General features: G+C 38.0%; 1 protein-coding gene across 1 annotated transcript in view; it reads right to left on the bottom strand.

Annotated features, from left to right (window-relative positions):
- Positions 1 to 19,657, bottom strand: part of RBBP8 (RB binding protein 8, endonuclease) — a 353,058-nt gene that overhangs the window by 39,313 nt on the left and 294,088 nt on the right. Inside the window, exon 12 of the mRNA XM_053715868.1 lies at positions 3,641 to 3,767. Coding sequence (XP_053571843.1) covers positions 3,641 to 3,767 — 127 coding nt within the window. The remainder of the gene's footprint in view (positions 1 to 3,640; positions 3,768 to 19,657) is intronic.

Here is a 19,657-nt window from a genome sequence, read left to right as displayed (position 1 = left end):
AATTATAAAATATGTGTATTTATTATCTAAAAATTTACAAATTATAGGGAGTCATAACAAGTTGCTCCTACTAAATGCATGTAAGTGGAGGGCAAAGTGCCTCATTTTCTTTGTAAACAGAAAGCTAAGAGCAACTTATAACAGAACAATATCAATAGCGGATAAATACCGCTTATATGTCCACCAAACATAAGGGTGGACAGTAGCTAAAAATGAGGATGGGGGAGGAGCCATAAGTTATACTGGGTGAGCCCCTCTCCTGGGGAAATGTCAGCAATAGACGATGCGGGAAAAAGGAGAAGGGGTATGACCCGCAGGCAACCAGTACCGGCGGGAAAGGAAGGAGAGGGGCCCAGCAGTAACAGATAAATTGTACAAGCCATAAAGTCACCGCAGAGAATATCATTTTCTTGAGAAAGAACGATAATAAGGCTTACAGTGTAACTCTCATATATATCCTTAGTGTATAAAGAATGGGAGCTATAGATAGGAGTGACATCACAACCAAGGAATAGTATAGACTGACTCTTTAAGGCCCTAACTGGCATGATATTAGCTAGTATGCATCACCTAAAAGTATACAACGAGAACGGTACCAATATATACTGTGCAGGACAGTTATCAATATTCTCCTAGCGTGACAATAGGTAGAAATGTTTTATACATTTAAAAAAAAAACCATTAAACCTTATAACCTTTAAAATAGGCGTATATAAGTGGTCTTAGATAGAAAATGCTGAAGATAATCTAATTACGGACCCCGTCTAAGGCTTTAACAGTCAATTACAAGGATACACCGGTAGAGTTGCTGTTATGAACTAGGAAGACATCTAGATATGTCAAAGTAAAATATGGCTAAATAGAGGAGTTCTTTATGACGCATATAAATAGGAAAATCTCAACATTGATATTACAGCAAAAAATGTTTAAGTAACAATAAGTCTTTGTGCCCAGTGGACAATAATAATCATGAAAGGTACCAGAAGCTATTTTTATGGGTCTGTGCTGGCATGCTAGAAGCATATTAGCCTATGCCAGCTTTAGTATAGGAGGAGGGAGATGGTATATAAGTGCAATCTTTGCTCCATGGGCAAAAATCAGTCTCAACATTTTGGTTGGTCGCAGGTAATCTATACTGGAATTTAATCACTTAACTGCTTGGGCTAATTACTAAGTGTATAATATAGGAAGTCAATAACTACCTATTTATAGAGAAAAAACTTTTAGGGCATAGATATGTAGTAGACTAAAATGGAACAATCAGTTATAAACTCAATAACATTTAACATTAACATATATTTTCCATATAATCAAGGTTGTCAAAAGAGAGGTGATTGTTAGAGCTAGTAGCTCCATCTATACTCAATTTTAAAGTCACAGATGTAGACACATTATCATATAGCAAAACTGAAGCCCTTTAGTAATGATCTCTGCTATCCTACATAAACATGTAAACATTTTATTATCATCAATTCTAACTGACACTTTTGGGTATGATCAGTATCCTAAGTATTACTACATATGCCGATAATGTGCAGAATTACAGCTTATTAAAGAGTTCCATATCGTTGCAACGGGACCCACTGTAAAGCCACAGACTGTCTGCCTGCGTCACAGTCTCTCAACCGAATCTGCTCGCAAATAATGGAGATAGCCTCCCGGATCAAAAGGGCCTCTCACTAAGCCGTTGTAGTATATGACAGGCAACTTGTGAGGCCCGGTTGGTGATATGCTCAGATCATGCGATACAGATGTAGAGAAGCACTCTCTTGATTCCCCATCACACACCGACAGTCTACCGGGCAATTTCCAACCGTCAAAGGATAGAGTAGCAAGATAGATGGAGCTCCACGGGGTCACAACATCATGGGAAAGGTCTAATGTAATTACACTCACGCTTCCATGTGTGGGATCTCCGAGAGCGATACTGCTCTCCAGCAGCGAGGGTTTATTCAAGCTCCGCAGCTCTGTAGGTGAGTCCTGTCGTAGAGTACTCTCAAGGGGGTCCTCTGGCGAAATCAAAAGCACAACCCTCTGACCCATGAGAGCAATGACATCCTCCAAATCAGGGTCGATGCGTGGCAGGGGAGGGCCCGTAAGTACACTGGGCATTTTAAGAGTAAGGTCCACCTTAGGCTCCACAGTCTGCTTCATAAACAAAAGAGGCTGATTACCACAGATCGGAAGGTCTCCATTACTCGACCTGTTCTGTGTCGGGATCACCGGTTGCGCCATAATGTTCTGCAAGCTGGTTGATAGATCATCAAAACTAGTCGATATCTGCAGACTAAGTCCCTGCAGAGCTGCCAAAACAATAGAGGGCCCTTCCTCCATATTGGGTTTCATAGCTTGAGTAGGCCGCAGTGACCTGGGCACATCCTAGTCTGTAACGGCTGTCTGGCGTGGATTCCGATAGGGAAGTATGACAAAAACGACCCCTAGTACTGTAAAGGCAAATCTGCACATCTAGGGTCAGTTCTACAGTCAATTGTAGAAGATTGGCTTCAATTTTCTATTGTATTAAATACATTTCTGCAGGAGCTCCATGAAACACGTCTGCCCTGCTTAGTTGCTGGCTCCGCCCCCCACCCTTAAAAAAAAAAAAAAAAAAAAAAAAACTTCTTTAAAGCCCTTCAAACACAGCAGGAACCACTGGAGAAGCAGCTGGATGTCTCTGAGTAAAAGAAACTGCGCAACTGATGCGCGACAATAGGCCCCTCCCACCTCACTCGATGTTATGGGGCCTAAAAGAAACACAACAGAATGTTTCTCAAACTAGCCATGTGGGTTAATAACCCTTAAACAAGCCACAAAGACCCCTTAAAGTCCCTCAAAAAACGTTATATTTGCCATAAAAACAAACATTTTTTTCCTATCGGTGTCACCAGTAACTAATAAGCCCTTTATGCAAGCTGGGATTCCTACTAAGTATCTGAATACAGCTTACCCTTCCATCATGGGGATATTGCCAGCCTTTCTAGAATTATCACAGTTTGTCTAGAAAAAAATAGACTGAACATACCTCAATGCAGTTTAGCCTGCAAACCGTTCCCCCAACTGAAGCTTTCCTGTACTCTTCAGCCCTTGTGAGAACAGCAGTGGATCTTAGTTACAAAGTGCTAAGATCATCATCCTCCTTGCAGAAATCTTCATCCCTTTTCTGCCAGAGAGTAAATAGTACACACCGGTACCATTTAAAAAACAACAACTTTTGCTTGAGAAAATAAAAACTAACATTTTTGTCACCACACTCACTTTACCCTTCCTAGTTACTTAGAGTAGGCAAAGAGAATGACTGGGGGGTGGAGCTAAGGGAGGAGCTATATAGACAGCTCTGCTGTGGGTGCTCTCTTTGCCACTTCCTGTAGGGAAGGAGAATATCCCACAAGTATGGATGTATCCGTGGACTCGATACATCTTACAAGAGAAAAATACATTTAATTTTATCCAATCATAAAACAAGGATATGAAGAAAAAAACAACATATCCCCACTTACCACCATATACCCAGTGCTACGGAAGTTTGCAGTGCTTTACAAATAAATGATAATAATAATAATAATGATATTAAAAAAAACACTTCCAGTAAAGATTTTTTTAATGCTAATAAAGTATGTTTACTGCTCAAAGAGTCTCTTACCATGTTCGCCCTGTGTGGATGTACTTTTAGCCATCAACAAATGAGGATTTGGTTGAAGCACAGATGCTAGCTCACAGCCTCTGTGCATCAGCCTAGGCTTTCTTCTTGGTTGATGAGGGCTTCCTACCTGAAAAGTGACAAAATCCATCAGTAAACAAAATGTAAAATGCTTAAGCAAGAAAGAAATTACAATAAACAGCTCATGTAAAATATTAGGCAATTCTTCTGATAACTACAAGATGAAAATAGAGTACTTTCCGTCATTAATAAGGCTTCTTGCCGAGTTTCCAAAACAAGTTTTTACTTACAAATAAATCTACATATACAGCATTCTTAGAGACAGCACATGGGCAAGACTTTACTGATAAGTTACTAGCTTTTTACCTACTTAGAGAGGTTGGGGGGGGCTGATGGTGCCCCCTGCACTTACTGCCATTTATGTTGAAATTATTTTTATTGTAATTTTTCCATATTCAATAAACATTAACAGAAATTCAATCAGGTTAAAAAAATTTGTTTCGTTGTAATACATCTTACATTGAGCCTTATGCTAAGGTGTAAACGGCTCCCTAAAGTGATAAACAGAAAAGATAATCACATATGTTAAGATAAAAGTTCCCCCTAATGGCTAGTCTTCCTGCCCCCCTCGGCATCATCCTCATAATGGTGTATGTATTATAAGTGTGATAGTTTCATCTTTTTTTCTCTTGTTTGCTTCATGATACATGATAAATGGTTCCCATTGTAACAATAAACTTTCTTTGTTATTTAAGGATTCAGCTGCTGAACTTGCCATGTTATAGTGAAATATTATTTTGTTTATTATGAAGGTAAAATTTGGGGGAGTTGTCCTCCAGAATTGGGCTATGCTTAATCTTACAATAGAGAGTCATAACCAGTTTGTTATTATGTTTTGAGAGCCCAGGGATTGGGAAATTACTAACGGCCATTTATGAGGTAGCCAAGCAGTTCAAAATCGCTGGGGGAATCTGGGATGCTGGTGACACCAGCATGAATAAAATAGCTTGCAATTACAATACTTCTCTGCAGTACTGAAAAAATAGGTTATGTTATATAAACAGATTACATAGTAAGAGATTATTGTTAATCACCTAGATTACAAGTTTTGCGTTGCGGCTTGCAACGCTGAAAATGCTATTACACCTATTATGGGATTCCCATAGCGCTGGAATTACGAGTTTTGCAGTGAGGCTAAAAAGTGAGCGTTACAGCCTAAAACAACAAGATTTGTACCGCCATCTAAAGTCAGCAGTAATTCGAATTAGCCAATAGAATGAGAGCTGCTTAAATCCTATTGGCTGATTTGAACAGCCAATAGGATTTTAGCAGCCCTAATTCCTATTGGCTGATTCAAATATTTCAGCCTATAGGAATGCAAGGGACGCCATCTTGAATCACGTCCCTTGCATTTAAGATTCAGTGTATGGCGGCGACCGTATGAAGAGGATGCTCCGTGCCGGATGTCTTCAGGATGGACTAGCTCCGCGCCTCCGGGATCAAGATAGAAGATGCCGCCTGGATAAAGATTGAAGAGGCCGCCTGGATGAAGACTTCTCGCCGCTTGGATCAGGACGTCGCTGCCGGTATTAAGATTGAAGAGGCCGTCTGGATGAAGACTTCGCCCAGATGAAGATCTTTCAAGCGGGACTTCAAAAACTGTAAGTGGATCGTCAGGTGGGTTAGTGTTAGGCTTTTTTAAGGGTTTATTGGGTGGGTTTTATTTTTTAGTTTAGGGTCTGGGCAGTAAAATAGCTAATTGCCATTTTAAGGGCAAAGCCCATACAAATGCCCTTTTAAGGGCAATAGGTAGATTAGGTTTTTTTTAGATAGTTTTTTATATTTTGTGGGTTTGGGGGGGGTTGTAATGTTAGTGGGTCTTTGCAAATTATTTTCAATAAAAGAGCTGATATCTTTAGGGCAATGCCCTACAAAATGCCCTTTTAAGGGCCATTGGTAGTTTATTCTAGATCAGTTTTTTTTATTTTGGGGTGTTTTTTTATAGGTATTAGAATAGGAATATTTTTTTTATTTTTGATAATTTGATTGTTATTTTGTGTAATGTATATTTTAGGGGGTGTTTTTTTGTAGCAAAAGAGCTGTTTATCTCAGGGCAATGCCCTACAAAAGGCCCTTTTAAGGGTAGTTTGGGGGGTGGGGGTTTGTATAGTGTTAGGGGGTGTTTGTATTTTTTTGGAGTAAAATAGTTGTTTATCTCAGGGCAATGTCCTACAAAAGGCCCTTTTAAGGTCCCCCCCCCCAAAAGGCCCTTTTAAGGACCCTTGGTAGTTTATTCTAGAATAGGGTTTTTCTTTATTTTTATGGATAATTTTGTTTTGTTTTTTAATGATAGGTTTTTTGTTTTTTTTGTAATGGTAGTTTTTTTGGTTTGTAAGGTTAGGTTTTATTTAACAGGTAAGTTTGTATTTATTTTAACTCAGTAGTTAACTATTTACTAACTAGTCTACCTAGTTAAAATAAATACAAACTTACCTGTGAAATAAAAATAAAACCTACGCTAGATACAATATAACCATTAATTATATTGTAGCTAGCTTAGGTTTTATTTCACAGGTAAGTATGTATTTATTTTTAAATAGGAATTATTTAGTTAATAATTGTAAATTTAATTTAGATCTAATTTAATTATGTTAAAGTTAGGGGGGTAGGTTTAGGGGTTAATACAGTTTAATATAGATTGTTGCGATGTGGGGGGCTGGCGGTTTAGGGGTTATTAATAGGTTTATTTAGTTAATAATTGTAAATTTTATTTAGCTATATTTTTATTATGTTAAAGTTAGGGGGGGTTAGGTTTAGGGTTACGTTAGGGTTAGGTGTTAATATAGTTTAATTTAGCATGTTGCGATGTGGGGGCTGGCGGTTTAGGGGTTAATAAATGTAGTAAAGTGGCGGTGATATTGGGAGCGGCAGATTAGGCGTTAATAATTTTATTTAGGTGGCGGCGATATCGTGAGCGGCAGATTAGGGGTTAATAATTTTAATCAGGTGGCGGCGATATCAGGAGCGGCAGATGCCCTACAAAAGTAGGGTTTTTAATTTTTTATTTTGGGGTGTTATTTTTTTTAAGGGTATTAGAATAGAATTAATATTTATTTTTTTGGATAATTTCGTTGTTTTTTTTGTAATGATAGGTTTTTTTATTTTTTGTAATGGTAGTTTTTTTTTGTAATGTTAGCTTTTAGTGTAAGGCAGGTTAGGTTTTATTTCACAGGTAAGTTTGTATTTATTTTAACTCAGTAGTTAGTAAATAGTTAATAACTATTTACTAACTAGTCTACCTAGTTAAAATAAATACAAACTTAGCTGTGAAATAAAAATAAAACCTACGCTAGATACAATATAACTATTAGTTATATTGTAGCTAGCTTAGGTTTTATTTCACAGGTAAGTATGTTTTTAGTTTTAAATAGGAATTTAGTTAATAATTGGAAATTTATTTTAGATCTAATATAATTATGTTAAAGTTAGGGGGGGGGGGTAGGTTTAGGGGTTAATACAGTTTAATTTAGATTGTTGTGATGAAGGGGGCTGGTGGTTTAGGGGTTAATAGGTTTATTTAGTTAATAATTGTAAATTTAATTTAGCTATATTTTTATTATGTTAATGTTGGGGGGGGGGTTAGGTTTAGGGGTTAACAGTTTAATTTAGCTTGTTGAGATGTTGGGGCTGGCGGTTTAGGGGTTAATAAATGTAGTATAGTGGTGGCGATATCGGGAACGGCAGATTAGGGGTTAATAATTTTATTTAGGTGGCAGCGATATCGGGAGCGGCAGATTAGGGGGTTAATAACTGTAGGCAGGCGTCATCAATGTTGGGGGCAGCAGATTAGGAGTGTTTAGACGTAGGGTTTATGTTAGGGTGTTAGGTTTAAACAGTATTTTTATTTCCCCATATACATCAATGGGGCTGCGTTACAGAACTTTTGTTTCCGTGATCACAGGTGTTTTTTTTTTGCCGGCTCTCCCCATTGATGTCTATGGGGAAATCGTGCACAAGCACGTCTCAACAGCGCTCTGATTGTGTGCGGTATGGAGCTCAACGCTACCATATCTCACGCAAAAGTCGTATGTTTGAAAACTTGTAATAGCAGCGCTATTGGAAATTAAATAACGTAACTTTTGTTGCATTCGTTATTTTCTCTATAGCGCTCAAAACTCGTAGTCTAGCTGTATGTTATTACTTCTCCTTTATTCATCGACTATCTACGGATTGAATGGACTGAATAACAATTCATGCCTGTTATGCCAATAAAACATGGTAAATCAGAGATAACAGAAGCCCACTTATAAATTACTTTTCTTCATTTACTTTTAGGGGTCTTCAATTGCAGATCTGAAAACTGTTTCACATACAAGAGATTGTAATCCCTGGGATCAATTAATATTACTGCTAGTGACCACCAACTCGAGCAATATATTGTCAGTAGAACTTTTCTTAACCATTCTGGATTGTTGTGCTTGTTGAGTGACATTGCTTGACACGTACCGTCATATGATATGGAGGTGTACAATTATATTAATATAACTGGATCATGTTTCTACTGATTCCTCAAATATGCTGGGGATATTTCTTCAGATCCTAAAATATGTCTTTTAATGATTATTGCTACTAACTTAGGGTAGACATGCAGTGGTCCACTTGAAAACTACGGTTCATAAAGACATTATTCTCTAAGCCACTTTGTTTGTCTTGGGTTTTTCTTAATTTTAATCACAGGGGTGCTCAGTGCATATAAATAGACCCAGTCCGGTCGCCAAATGCAACAAAAATTCTTTGTGAACAAATACAATTTTTAACTTACTGGCCCGAATGGCGACCTGACAATTTTTTTTAAATTATTGCTGCATTAGACATTTGAATGTTAGTTTAGCAATGTCTTAATGATGTCAGTGAACTCTCAAAAACATAATTTATGTAAGAACTTACCTGATAAATTAATTTCTTTCATATTGGCAAGAGTCCATGAGCTAGTGACATATGGGATATACAATCCTACCAGGAGAGGCAAAGTTTCCCAAACCTCAAAATGCCTATAAATACACCCCTCACCACACCCACAATTCAGTTTAACGAATAGCCAATAAGTGGGGTGATAAAGAAAGGAGTAAAAAGCATCAACAAAGGAATTTGGAAATAAATTGTGCTTTATACAAAAAAATCATAACCACCATAAAAAAGGGTGGGCCTCATGGACTCTTGCCAATATGAAAGAAATTAATTTATCAGGTAAGTTTTTACATAACTTATGTTTTCTTTCATGTAATTGGCAAGAGTCCATGAGCTAGTGACATATGGGATAGCAATACCCAAGATGTGGAACTCCACACAAGAGTCACTAGTGAGGAAGGGACAAAATAAAAACAGCCATTTCGCTGAAAAAATACATCCACAACCCAAATATAAGTTTATTCTCAAAAAAGAAAAACTTAAATCATAAGCAGAAGAATCAAACTGAAACAGCTGCCCGAAGAACTTTCCTACCAAAAACTGCTTCTGAAGAAGCAAATGCATCAAAATGGTAGAATTTAGTAAATGTATGCAAAGAAGACCAAGTTGCTGCCTTGCAAATCTTATCAACTGTAGCTTTATTCTTAAAAGCCCAAGAAGTGGAAACTGATCTAGTAGAATGAGCTGTAATCCTCTGAGGCGGGGCTTTACCCGACTCCAAATAAGCTTGATGAATCAAAAGCTTTAACCATGATGCCAAAGAAATGGCAGAAGCCTTCTGAACTTTCCTGGAACTAGAAAAGATAACGAATAGACTAGAAGTCTTCCTGAAATCTTTAGTGGCTTCAACATAATATTTCAGAGCTCTCACCACATCCAAAGAATGTAAAGATCTCTCCAAAGAATTCTTAGGATTAGGACACAAAGAAGGGACAACAATTTCTCTATTAATGTTGTTAGAATTCACAACCTTAGGTAAGAATTTAAATGAAGTCCGCAAAACTGCCTTATCCTGATGAAAAATCAGAAAAGGAGATTCACAAGAGAGAGCGGATAATTCAGAAACTCTTCTAGCAGAAGAGATGGCCAAAAGGAACAACACTTTCCAGGAAAGTAGTTTAATGTCTTAAGAATGCATAGGCTCAAATGGAGGAGCCTGTAAAGTCTTCAAACCCAAATTAAGACTCCAAGAAGGAGAGATTGATTTAATGACAGGCTTGATACGAACCAAATCCTGTACAAAACAATAAATATCAGGAGGTTTAGAAATTTTCCTGTGGAATAAAACAGAAAGAGCAGAGATTTGTACTTTCAAGGAACTTGCAGACAAACCTGTATCCAAACCATCCAGAAGAAACTGTAAAATTCTAGGAATTCTAAAAGAATGCAAGGAGAATTTATGAGAAGAACACCATGTAATATAAGTCTTCCAAACTCGATAACAAATCTTTCTAGAAACAGATTTACGAGCCTGCAACATAGTATTAATCACTGAGTCAGAGAAACCTCTATGACTAAGCACTAAACGTTCAATTTCCATACCTTCAAATTTAATGATTTGAGATCCTGATAAAAAAAACGGACCTTGAGATAGAAGGTGTTGATAATACCAAGGAAGTGTCAACGCATCTACTGCTTCCGCCTGAGGATCCCTGGACCTGGACAGGTACCTGGGAAGTTTCTTGTTTAGATGAGAAGCCATCAGATCTATTTCTGGAAGCCCCCACATCTGAACCATTTGAGAAAACACATCTGGGTGAAGAGACCATTCTCCCGGTAAAGTCTGACGACTGAGATAATCCGCTTTGCAATTGTCTATACCTGGGATATGAACCGCAGAAATTAGACAGGAGCTGGATTCCGCCCAAACAAGTATCCGAGATACTTCTTTCATAGCTTGAGGACTGTGAGTCCCACCCTGATGATTGACATATGCCACAGTTGTGATATTGTCTGTCTGAAAACAAATGAACGGTTCTCTCTTCAACAGAGGCCAAAACTGAAGAGCCCTGAGAATTGCACGGAGTTCCAAAATATTGATTAGTAATCTCGCCTCTTGAGATTTCCAAACCCCTTGTGCTGTCAGAGATCCCCAAACAGCTCCCCAACCTGAAAGACTCGCATCTGTTGTGATCACAGTCCAGGTTGGACGAATGAAAGAGGCCCCTAAAATTATACGATAGTGATCTAACCACCAAGTCAGAGAAAGTCGAACATTGGGATTTAAGGATATTAATTGTGATATCCTTGTATAATCCCTGCACCATTGGTTCAGCATACAAAGCTGGAGAGGTCTCATATGAAAACGAGCAAAGGGGATCGCGTCCAATGCTTCCATGCACATAGCTACTGAAGGGAATGACTAAGACGGAACGTTCCGACAGGCTGCAACCAATTTCAAACGTCTCTTGTCTGTTAGAGACAAAGTCATGGACACTGAACTTTTTGGTAAATTGATCCTCCAACCATGTCTTTGAAGAAACACTAGTTGATTCACGTGAGATTCTGCAGAACGTAAAGACTGAGCGAGTACCAAGATATCGTCCAAATAAGGAAACACAGCAACACCCCGCTCTCTGATTACAGAGAGTAGGGCACTGAGAACCTTTGAAAAGATTCTTGGAGCTGTTGCTAGGCAAAAAGGAAGAGCAACAAATTGGTAATGCTTGTCTAGAAAAGTGAATCTCAGGAACTGATAGTGATCCGGATGAATCGTAATATGAAGATATGCATCCTGTAAGTCTATTGTGGACATAGAATGCCCTTGCAGAACAAAAGGCAGAATAGTCCTTATAGTCACCATCTTGAAAGTTGGTACTCTTACTTATCGATTCAAAATCTTTAGATCCAAAACTGGTTTGAATTAATTTTCTTTCTTTGGGACAATGAATAGATTTGAATAAAACCCCAGGCCCTGTTCCTGAAACGGAACTGATATGATTACCCCTGATAACTCCAGGTCTGAAACACACTTCAGGAAAGCCTGAGCCTTTACTGGGTTAACTGGAATGCATGAGAGAAAAATCTTCTCACAGGTGGTCTTACTCTGAATCCTATTCTGTACCCCTGAGAGACAATACTCTGAATCCAATGATTTTGGACCAAATTGATCCAAACATCTTTGAAGAATTTTAATCTGCCCCCTACCAGCTGAGCTGGAATGAGGGCCGCAGCTTCATGCGGACTTGGGGGCTGGCTTTGATCTCTTAAAAGGCTTGGATTTATTCCAGTTTGAGGAAGGCTTTCAATTGGAAACAGATTCCTATGAAGAAGGATTAGATTTCTGTTTCTTATGTCGAAAGGAACGAAAACGGTTAGAAGCTTTAGATTTATCTTTAGGTTTTTTTATCCTGAGGCAAAAAACTTCCTTCCCCCCAGTGACAGTTGAAATTATTGAATCCAACTGAGAACCAAATAATGTATTACCTTGAAAAGAAAGAGAAAGCAATCTGGATTTAGAAGTCATATCAGGATTCCAAGATTTGAGCCACAAAGCTCTTCTAGCTAAGTTAGCTAAAGACATATATCTAACATCAATTTTGATGATATAAAAAATGGCATCACAAATTAAATTATTAGCATGTTGAATCAACTTAATGCTAGACAAATCATGATCTGATACTTGTTGCGCTAAAGATTCCAACCAAAAAGTTGAAACATCAGCCAAAGAAATTGCAGGCCTAAGAAGATGACCTGAATATAAATAAACTTTCCTTAGATAAGATTGAAGTTTCCTATCTAAAGGATCTTTAAAAGAAGTACTATTTTCCGTAGGAATAGTAGTATGTTAAGCAAGAGTGGAGATAGCCCCATCAACTTTGGGGATCTTTTCCCAAAACTCCAATCTAACTGCTGGCAAAGGATACAATTTTTTAAACCTTCAAGAAGGAATAAAAGAAGTACCAGGCCTATTCCATTCTTTAGAAATCATATCAGAAATAGCATCAGGAACTGGAAAAACCTCTGGAATAACCACAGGAGGTTTATAAACAGAATTTAAACGTTTACTAGTTTTAATATCAAGAGGACTCGTTTCCTCCATATCCAATGTAATCAACACTTCTTTTAATAAAGAACGAGTATACTCCATTTTAAATAAATAAGAGGATCTGTCAGTGTCAATATCTGAGGCAGTATCTTCTGAATCAGATAGATCCTCATCAGAGAAGGATAAATAAGTATGTTGCCGGTCATTTGAAATTTCATCAACTCTATGAGAAGTTTTAAAAGACCTTTTACGTTTATTAGAAGGCGGGATTAGAAGCCTTCTGAATAGAATCAGAAATAATTTAAAATTTACAGGTATATCTTGTGCATTAGATGTTGAGGGAACAGCAACAGGTAATGAACTACTACTGATGGATACATTTTCTGCATGTAAAAGTTTATCATGACAACTATTACAAACCACAGCTGGGAGGTATAATCGCCACAAGTTTACAACAAATGCACTTAGCTTTGGTAGAACTGTTATCAGGCAGCTGGGATCCAACAGTGAATTCTGAGACAGGATCAGATTGAGACATCTTGCAAATGTAAGAGAAAAAAACAACATATAAAGCAAAATTATCAATTTCCTTATATGGCAGTTTCAGGAATGGGAAAAAATGCAAACAGCATAGCCCTTTGACATAGAAAAAGGCAAGAGGCAAATAAGAATGAGGTCTTAAAGGGACACTGAACCCAAATTTTTTATTTCGTGATTCAGATAGAGCATGCAATTTTAAGCAACTTTCTAATTTACTCCTATTATCAATTGTTCTTCGTTCTCTTGCTATCTTTATTTGAAAATGAAGGCATCTAAGCTTTTTTCTTGGTTCAGAACTCTGGACAGGACTTTTTTATTGGTGGATGAATTTATCCACCAATCAGCAAGGACAACCCAGGTTGTTCACCAAAAATGGGCCGGCATCTAAACTTATATCCTTGCATTTCAAATAAAGATACCAAGAGAATAAAGAAAATTTGATAATAGGAGTAAATTAGAAATTTGCTTAAAATTTCATGCTCTATCTGAATCCCGAAAGAAAAATTTTGGGTTCAGTGTCCCTTTAAATAATGAAACTATTTGGCGCCAAGTATGACGCACAACAGAAAAAAAATTTTTGGCGCCAAAAACGTCACACTCGCGCCATAGATGACGCAACCTTGTGAAGGACTCAGCATCAACTAAGACGCCGGAAATTACGAATTTGCGTCAATGAACGTAACTTTGCGCCAAAAAATCTTGCGCCAAGAATGACGCAATAAACTTTGTCATTTTGCGCCCTTGCGAGCCTAATTCTGCCCACGAATTTTAAAGACAGTCAATTTGAAAGAGAGACTATACCCCAGGTAAGAAATACATTTTCATAAAAAAGCATTTCCCAGATATGAAACTGATAGTCTGCAAAAAGGAAATATACTGAAAACCTGAATCATGGCAAATATAAGTACAATACATATATTTAGAACTTTATATAAATACATAAAGTGCCAAACCATAGCTGAGAGTGTCTTAAGTAATGAAAACATACTTATCAAAAGACACCAATCCACATATAGCAGATAACCGTTTCAGTACTGGTTTGGCTATCAGTAGAGGTAATGGAATATGAGAGTATATCGTCGATCTGAAAAAGGAGGTAGGAGATTAATCTCTACGACCGATAACAGAGAACCTATGAAATAGATCCCCGTGAGGAAAACCATTGCATTCAATAGGTGATACTCCCTTCACATCCCTCTGACATTCACTGTACTCTGAGAGGAATCGGGCTTCAAAAATGCTGAGAAGCGCATATCAACGTAGAAATATTAGCACAAACTTACTTCACCACCTCCATAGGAGGCAAAGTTTGTAAAACTGAATTGTGGGTGTGGTGAGGGGTGTATTTATAGGCATTGTGAGGTTTGGGAAACTTTGCCCCTCCTGGTAGGATTGTATATCCCATATGTCACTATCTCATGGACTCTTGCCAATTACATGAAAGAAATAGAAAGTTGATGATACAGAAAATAGAAAAGGACAGACATTTTTTTATTGGTACATTTGTTTGCTTTGAAATAAATTTCCGTTTATCCCAATGTGATTAAAGGGACACTGAACCCAAATTCCCAAATTTTTTCTTTCGTGACTCAGAGCATGAAATTTTAAGTAACTTCCTAATTTACTCCTATTATCAAATTTTCTTCATTCACTTGCAATCTTTATTTGAAATGCAAGAATGTAAGTTTAGATGCCGGTCCATTTTTGGTGAACAACCTGGGTTGTTCTTATTGATTAGTGGATAAATTCATTCACCAATAAAAAAGTGCTGTTCAGAGGTCTAAACCAAAAAAAAGCTTAGATGCATTCTTTTTCAAATAAAGATAGCAAGAGAACGAAGAAAATTTGATAATAGGAGTAAATTTAAAAAGTTGCTTAAAATTGCATGTTCTGGTTGGACTTCCGGTTGGGGGAGGAGCGTGTAGACAGTTGCAGCTCCAGAGAGTGTCTGCCTCGTGTGCAGGAGACACTAGATTCAGCCCCCCTAACATGACCCTAGGCTCCACTCAGGGAAACCGGGTCGGGATCCTGAGATCCGCGTGTCGGAAGACACCCAAAGTCCTCTACAGACTAGGAGGTGAAGAAAGGAATGGCCTCACACGGATAAAAATAAATAAATATATGTGCCGTGTTGCTGACACTGTGAGGAGACAAGCAGGGAGAAGGAAAGACGCAAGCCGGAGTGAGAGGCTTTGTTCAGCAGTATTCTCTGCTACTTCTGCGTGCCCAGGTGGTTTGAACGGAGAGAGCAGGTAAAGAGTACAGACACTCATATACTGGCAGAGTCGGGAGCCCTGCCTGCACAAGGGGGATCTGGGAAGAAGGTGTGTCACTCTCCAGGACGCAGCAATACCTAAGGAGATCAAGACATTGCTGCTAGAGAGCTGTTGCCTTCAGCCCCTCACAGAGGAAGCGAATGTGATCCAACAGCACGTAGTAATCCCAGGTTTTAATTGTTGTAAAATAGTTACAACAGTGAGGAAGATTGGAGAAGAAGCTAACATTTCAGCCCATACTGAGATACAGGTGGTAAGGAAATATAGACGCACCACCCAGGTAACATTTAATTGTTCTTCTAGTTCTGTGGAAGTGGCATAATAGGGTGATTATTATCACCCCTGGATAAGATTGGCGAAGTATTAAAAGACTGTTCAAGATGGCATTTTGACTTTTGTTTTCCTGGAAGTGATGGCATGTTTTTTCTCTTTTTCTCTTTGAGAACTGGCCTAGTAAAGTATATCTTCCTGAGACTTCCTATACATGACTCCCACAGAGGAGATTCAGCATAAAGAGCTGTATTGACAGATATAACTCCTAGGGATATTTTGTTGCGGGGAGGGAAAAGAAAAAAAAAAGTGGAAAAAAAAGTGTACTAATATGGCCACCATTTTGCTTGAATATTGGTAAAAAGATAACATGTACATGGTGATAGGATTGTATATTATAATTAACCCTACTTGTTAATATATATGCCATATGATATATATAGTATATGTTATCTGTTAACAAGCATCAAAAAAGGTTTACGTTGTGATAAGCGTTAAGGTAACATGCATAGTGTGATAGGATTGCATGGTTAGCAGTATCAGGAACTGTGAAGATACTAATGGTTGAAAATAATGTATTATCACGCCTATACTTTAGCACACTCTTTAGCCTAAAGCTGCAAGCGCATACTTGGTAATATATATATATATATATATATATATATATATACATATATACAAATAGTACGAAAATGTAAAAAAACACAGGTGGTGCATGGTGTCTAGGGACATTTTTGATAAGTAAAACCACTTAGGGTAAAAATTAAGCTCAACACAATACTTATATTAAAGTTTATGGATAAGTTAATATACCCAAGCGTTGTAAAAGTAATTTAACAGGCGTACTGCCTGTTTAATTTTCCTTTATGGCAGAATAAATATATAGACCAAATACACATAGATTTAGAGTAATCAACTATAAAGGGAGACTTCATATATAGGACTCCTACAGAGGACTTGCAGTATTTACAGATATAATTCCCTGAGATATCTCGCTGCGGGGAGGGGAGAAAAAAAACAGAATTTATGCTTACCTGATAAATTACTTTCTCTTGCGGTGTATCCAGTCCACGGATTCATCCTTACTTGTGGGATATTCTCCTTCCCTACAGGAAGTGGCAAAGAGAGCACATAGCAGAGCTGTCCATATAGCTCCCCCCCTAGCTCCACCCCCCAGTCATTCGACCAAAGGTTAAGAAGCCAAAGGAGAAACCATAGGGTGCAGTGGTGACTGTAGTTTAAACAATTTTTTTTTTTACCTGACTTAATTGCCAGGGTGGGACGTGGACTGGATACACCGCAAGAGAAAGTAATTTATCAGGTAAGCATAAATTCTGTTTTCTCTTGCAAGGTGTATCCAGTCCACGGATTCATCCTTACTTGTGGGATACCAATACCAAAGCTTTAGGACACGGATGAAGGGAGGGAACAAGACAGGTACCTTAAACGGAAGGCACCACTGCTTGCAAAACCTTTCTCCCAAAAATAGCCTCCGAAGAAGCAAAAGTATTAAATTTATAAAATTTGGCAAAAGTATGCAGTGAAGACCAAGTCGCTGCCTTACAAATCTGTTCAACAGAAGCCTCATTTTTGAAAGCCCATGTGGAAGCCACTGCTCTGGTAGAATGAGCAGTAATTCTTTCAGGAGGCTGCTGGCCAGCAGTCTCATAGGCCAAACGGATGATGCTTTTCAGCCAAAAGGAAAGAGAGATAGCAGTCGCTTTCTGACCTCTCCTCTTACTAGAATAGATAACAAAGAAGATGTTTGTCTGAAATCCTTAGTTGCTTGTAAATAGAACTTTAAAGCACGAACTACATCAAGATTATGCAAAAGACGTTCCTTCTTCGAAGATGGGTTAATCAAATAAAAAACACAATTTGAAAAAAACATTACTGTGCCTTTAAGAAATAAAAAGAGCACACAATTTTACAAAACAGTGAAAAATGCACCAATCCTTTTGAAATTTTCACAGTATGTACCTAAGGCTTTAATATGATTGCACAGCAAGTTTCAGAACGATTAACCCCTTAATGCCCAAACCGGAGCAGCCTAAAGCCAACAACCGGTTAACAAACTACAGCACCTTGCCACAGCTTACTGCTGTGGCCCTACCTGCCCTTAGGGATCAGTTTTGGGGAAACAAAGCTTCTTCTAGGCCCTCAAGCAGCAGCAGCAGCAGGGCCCTCCATGTGAAGCAGCATGAACTTGTCTTTCAAGCTAAATTAGGCCTCTCCCACTCCACTCCGGAGTTGAGGCCTACAAAAATCACTTCTAAGTGACTAAATTTATGCCATGTGGATAATAACCCCAGTAAAACACTCCAAAGTGCTTAAAAATGTGTCTCCAATTAGTATTTCTTAATAAATAATCGATTACCCTGCATTAGTGTCAACCAGCCTATTTAGCCCTGTCATGTAAGCATTCAATTCTATACTAAGTCTCAGAACATAGCTTACCCTCCCCACATGGGGATCTTGTCAGTCTTCTAGCATTATCTCAGTCTTGTCTAGAAATAAATGACTGAACATACCTCATTGCAGTCAAGCCTGCAAACTGTTCCCCCCAACTGAAGTTTTCTGGTACTCCTCAGTCCTGTGTGGGAACAGCAGTGGATTTTAGTTACAACATGCTAAAATCATTTTCCTCTCAGCAGAAATCTTCATCACTTTTCTGCTAGAGAGTAAATAGTACAAACCGGTACCATTTAAAAATAACAAACTCTTGATTGAAGATATAAAACTACAATTCTAACACCACATTCACTTTACCCTCCCTGAGAGAGAACCTAGTGCGTTAACGCGGCAAAGAGAATGACTGGGGGGTGGAGCTAGGGGGGGAGCTATATGGACAGCTCTGCTGTGTGCTCTCTTTGCCACTTCCTGTAGGGAAGGAGAATATCCCACAAGTAAGGATGAATCCGCGAACTGGATACACCTTGCAAGAGAAATAATAATAAAAAAAATTAATATATGTGCTAATACGGCCACCATATTGTTGGTATATTGGTAAAAAGGTAAAATGCTACATGATAATATATGCCATATGTTATTTGTAATAAAACATTAATGTGATAGGCATTTAGATAACTTGTATATGGTGATAGGATTGTTTGGCTATCAGCAGGATCAGGAATTGGGAAACTGTAGCATATTCTTTAGTCCAAAGGTGCAAGAGCATCCTTAGTAAAATAGACTAACAGGACGAAAAAGCAAAACCACAGGTGATGTATGGTGTCTAGGGACATTCTCGATTAGTAAAACAACTTAGGGTTAAAATTAAGCTTATCACAATACATATACTGAAGTCTATGGAAAAGGTGATTTACCTAGAGAGGCTGTCGGTGGAGGCTTCAAGGAGCCTACATATAACAAATGTGTCAAGGGAAATCTAACCTATAATAAACCCTACCCAATAAACCAGCTTATTTTGGTTTATTTTTGCCCAGAAAAAATATACACAGAGCTCTTAAAGTGAGATTCTATAATTCTCTATAAAATAGAAAGTGTCTGTTTATTATAACATCACATTATTTTCACTTTGTACAAGTGGTTTTAAGCAATTCAATAGGCACACTGACGGCTTAAATCTCTTTCACAATAGAATAAATATATAGATTAAATACACATTGATTTAGAGTAATTAATCACAGGGGGGGGGGGGTAGAGGTTAAAAGATTTTATATATCTGATTTAAAACTGCACATGGATAAATTTATATAACAGCACAAGAATAAATCCCCAGCCATGGCTGCTAGAAGTAGAGAAAAAATAAATAAAGGTAGCAGTGAAACCGCATCAGAATCCATTAATGAGAGTATTAATCAGCATGACACACAGGCCCTAGTTAAAATGATGTCAGATATCTTTTTGCCTCAGTTTGATTTAATTAAGTCTGAGATATCAGGCTTGACGAATGAAGTGAGACAGTTTTCAAAGAGGTTAACGGAAGCTGAACAG

Source organism: Bombina bombina, chromosome 5, assembly GCF_027579735.1.
Source record: "Bombina bombina isolate aBomBom1 chromosome 5, aBomBom1.pri, whole genome shotgun sequence".
Lineage (NCBI taxonomy): Eukaryota > Metazoa > Chordata > Amphibia > Anura > Bombinatoridae > Bombina > Bombina bombina.
Note: the sequence above shows the minus strand (reverse complement) of the source record. Positions and strands in the feature narration are given on the sequence as shown.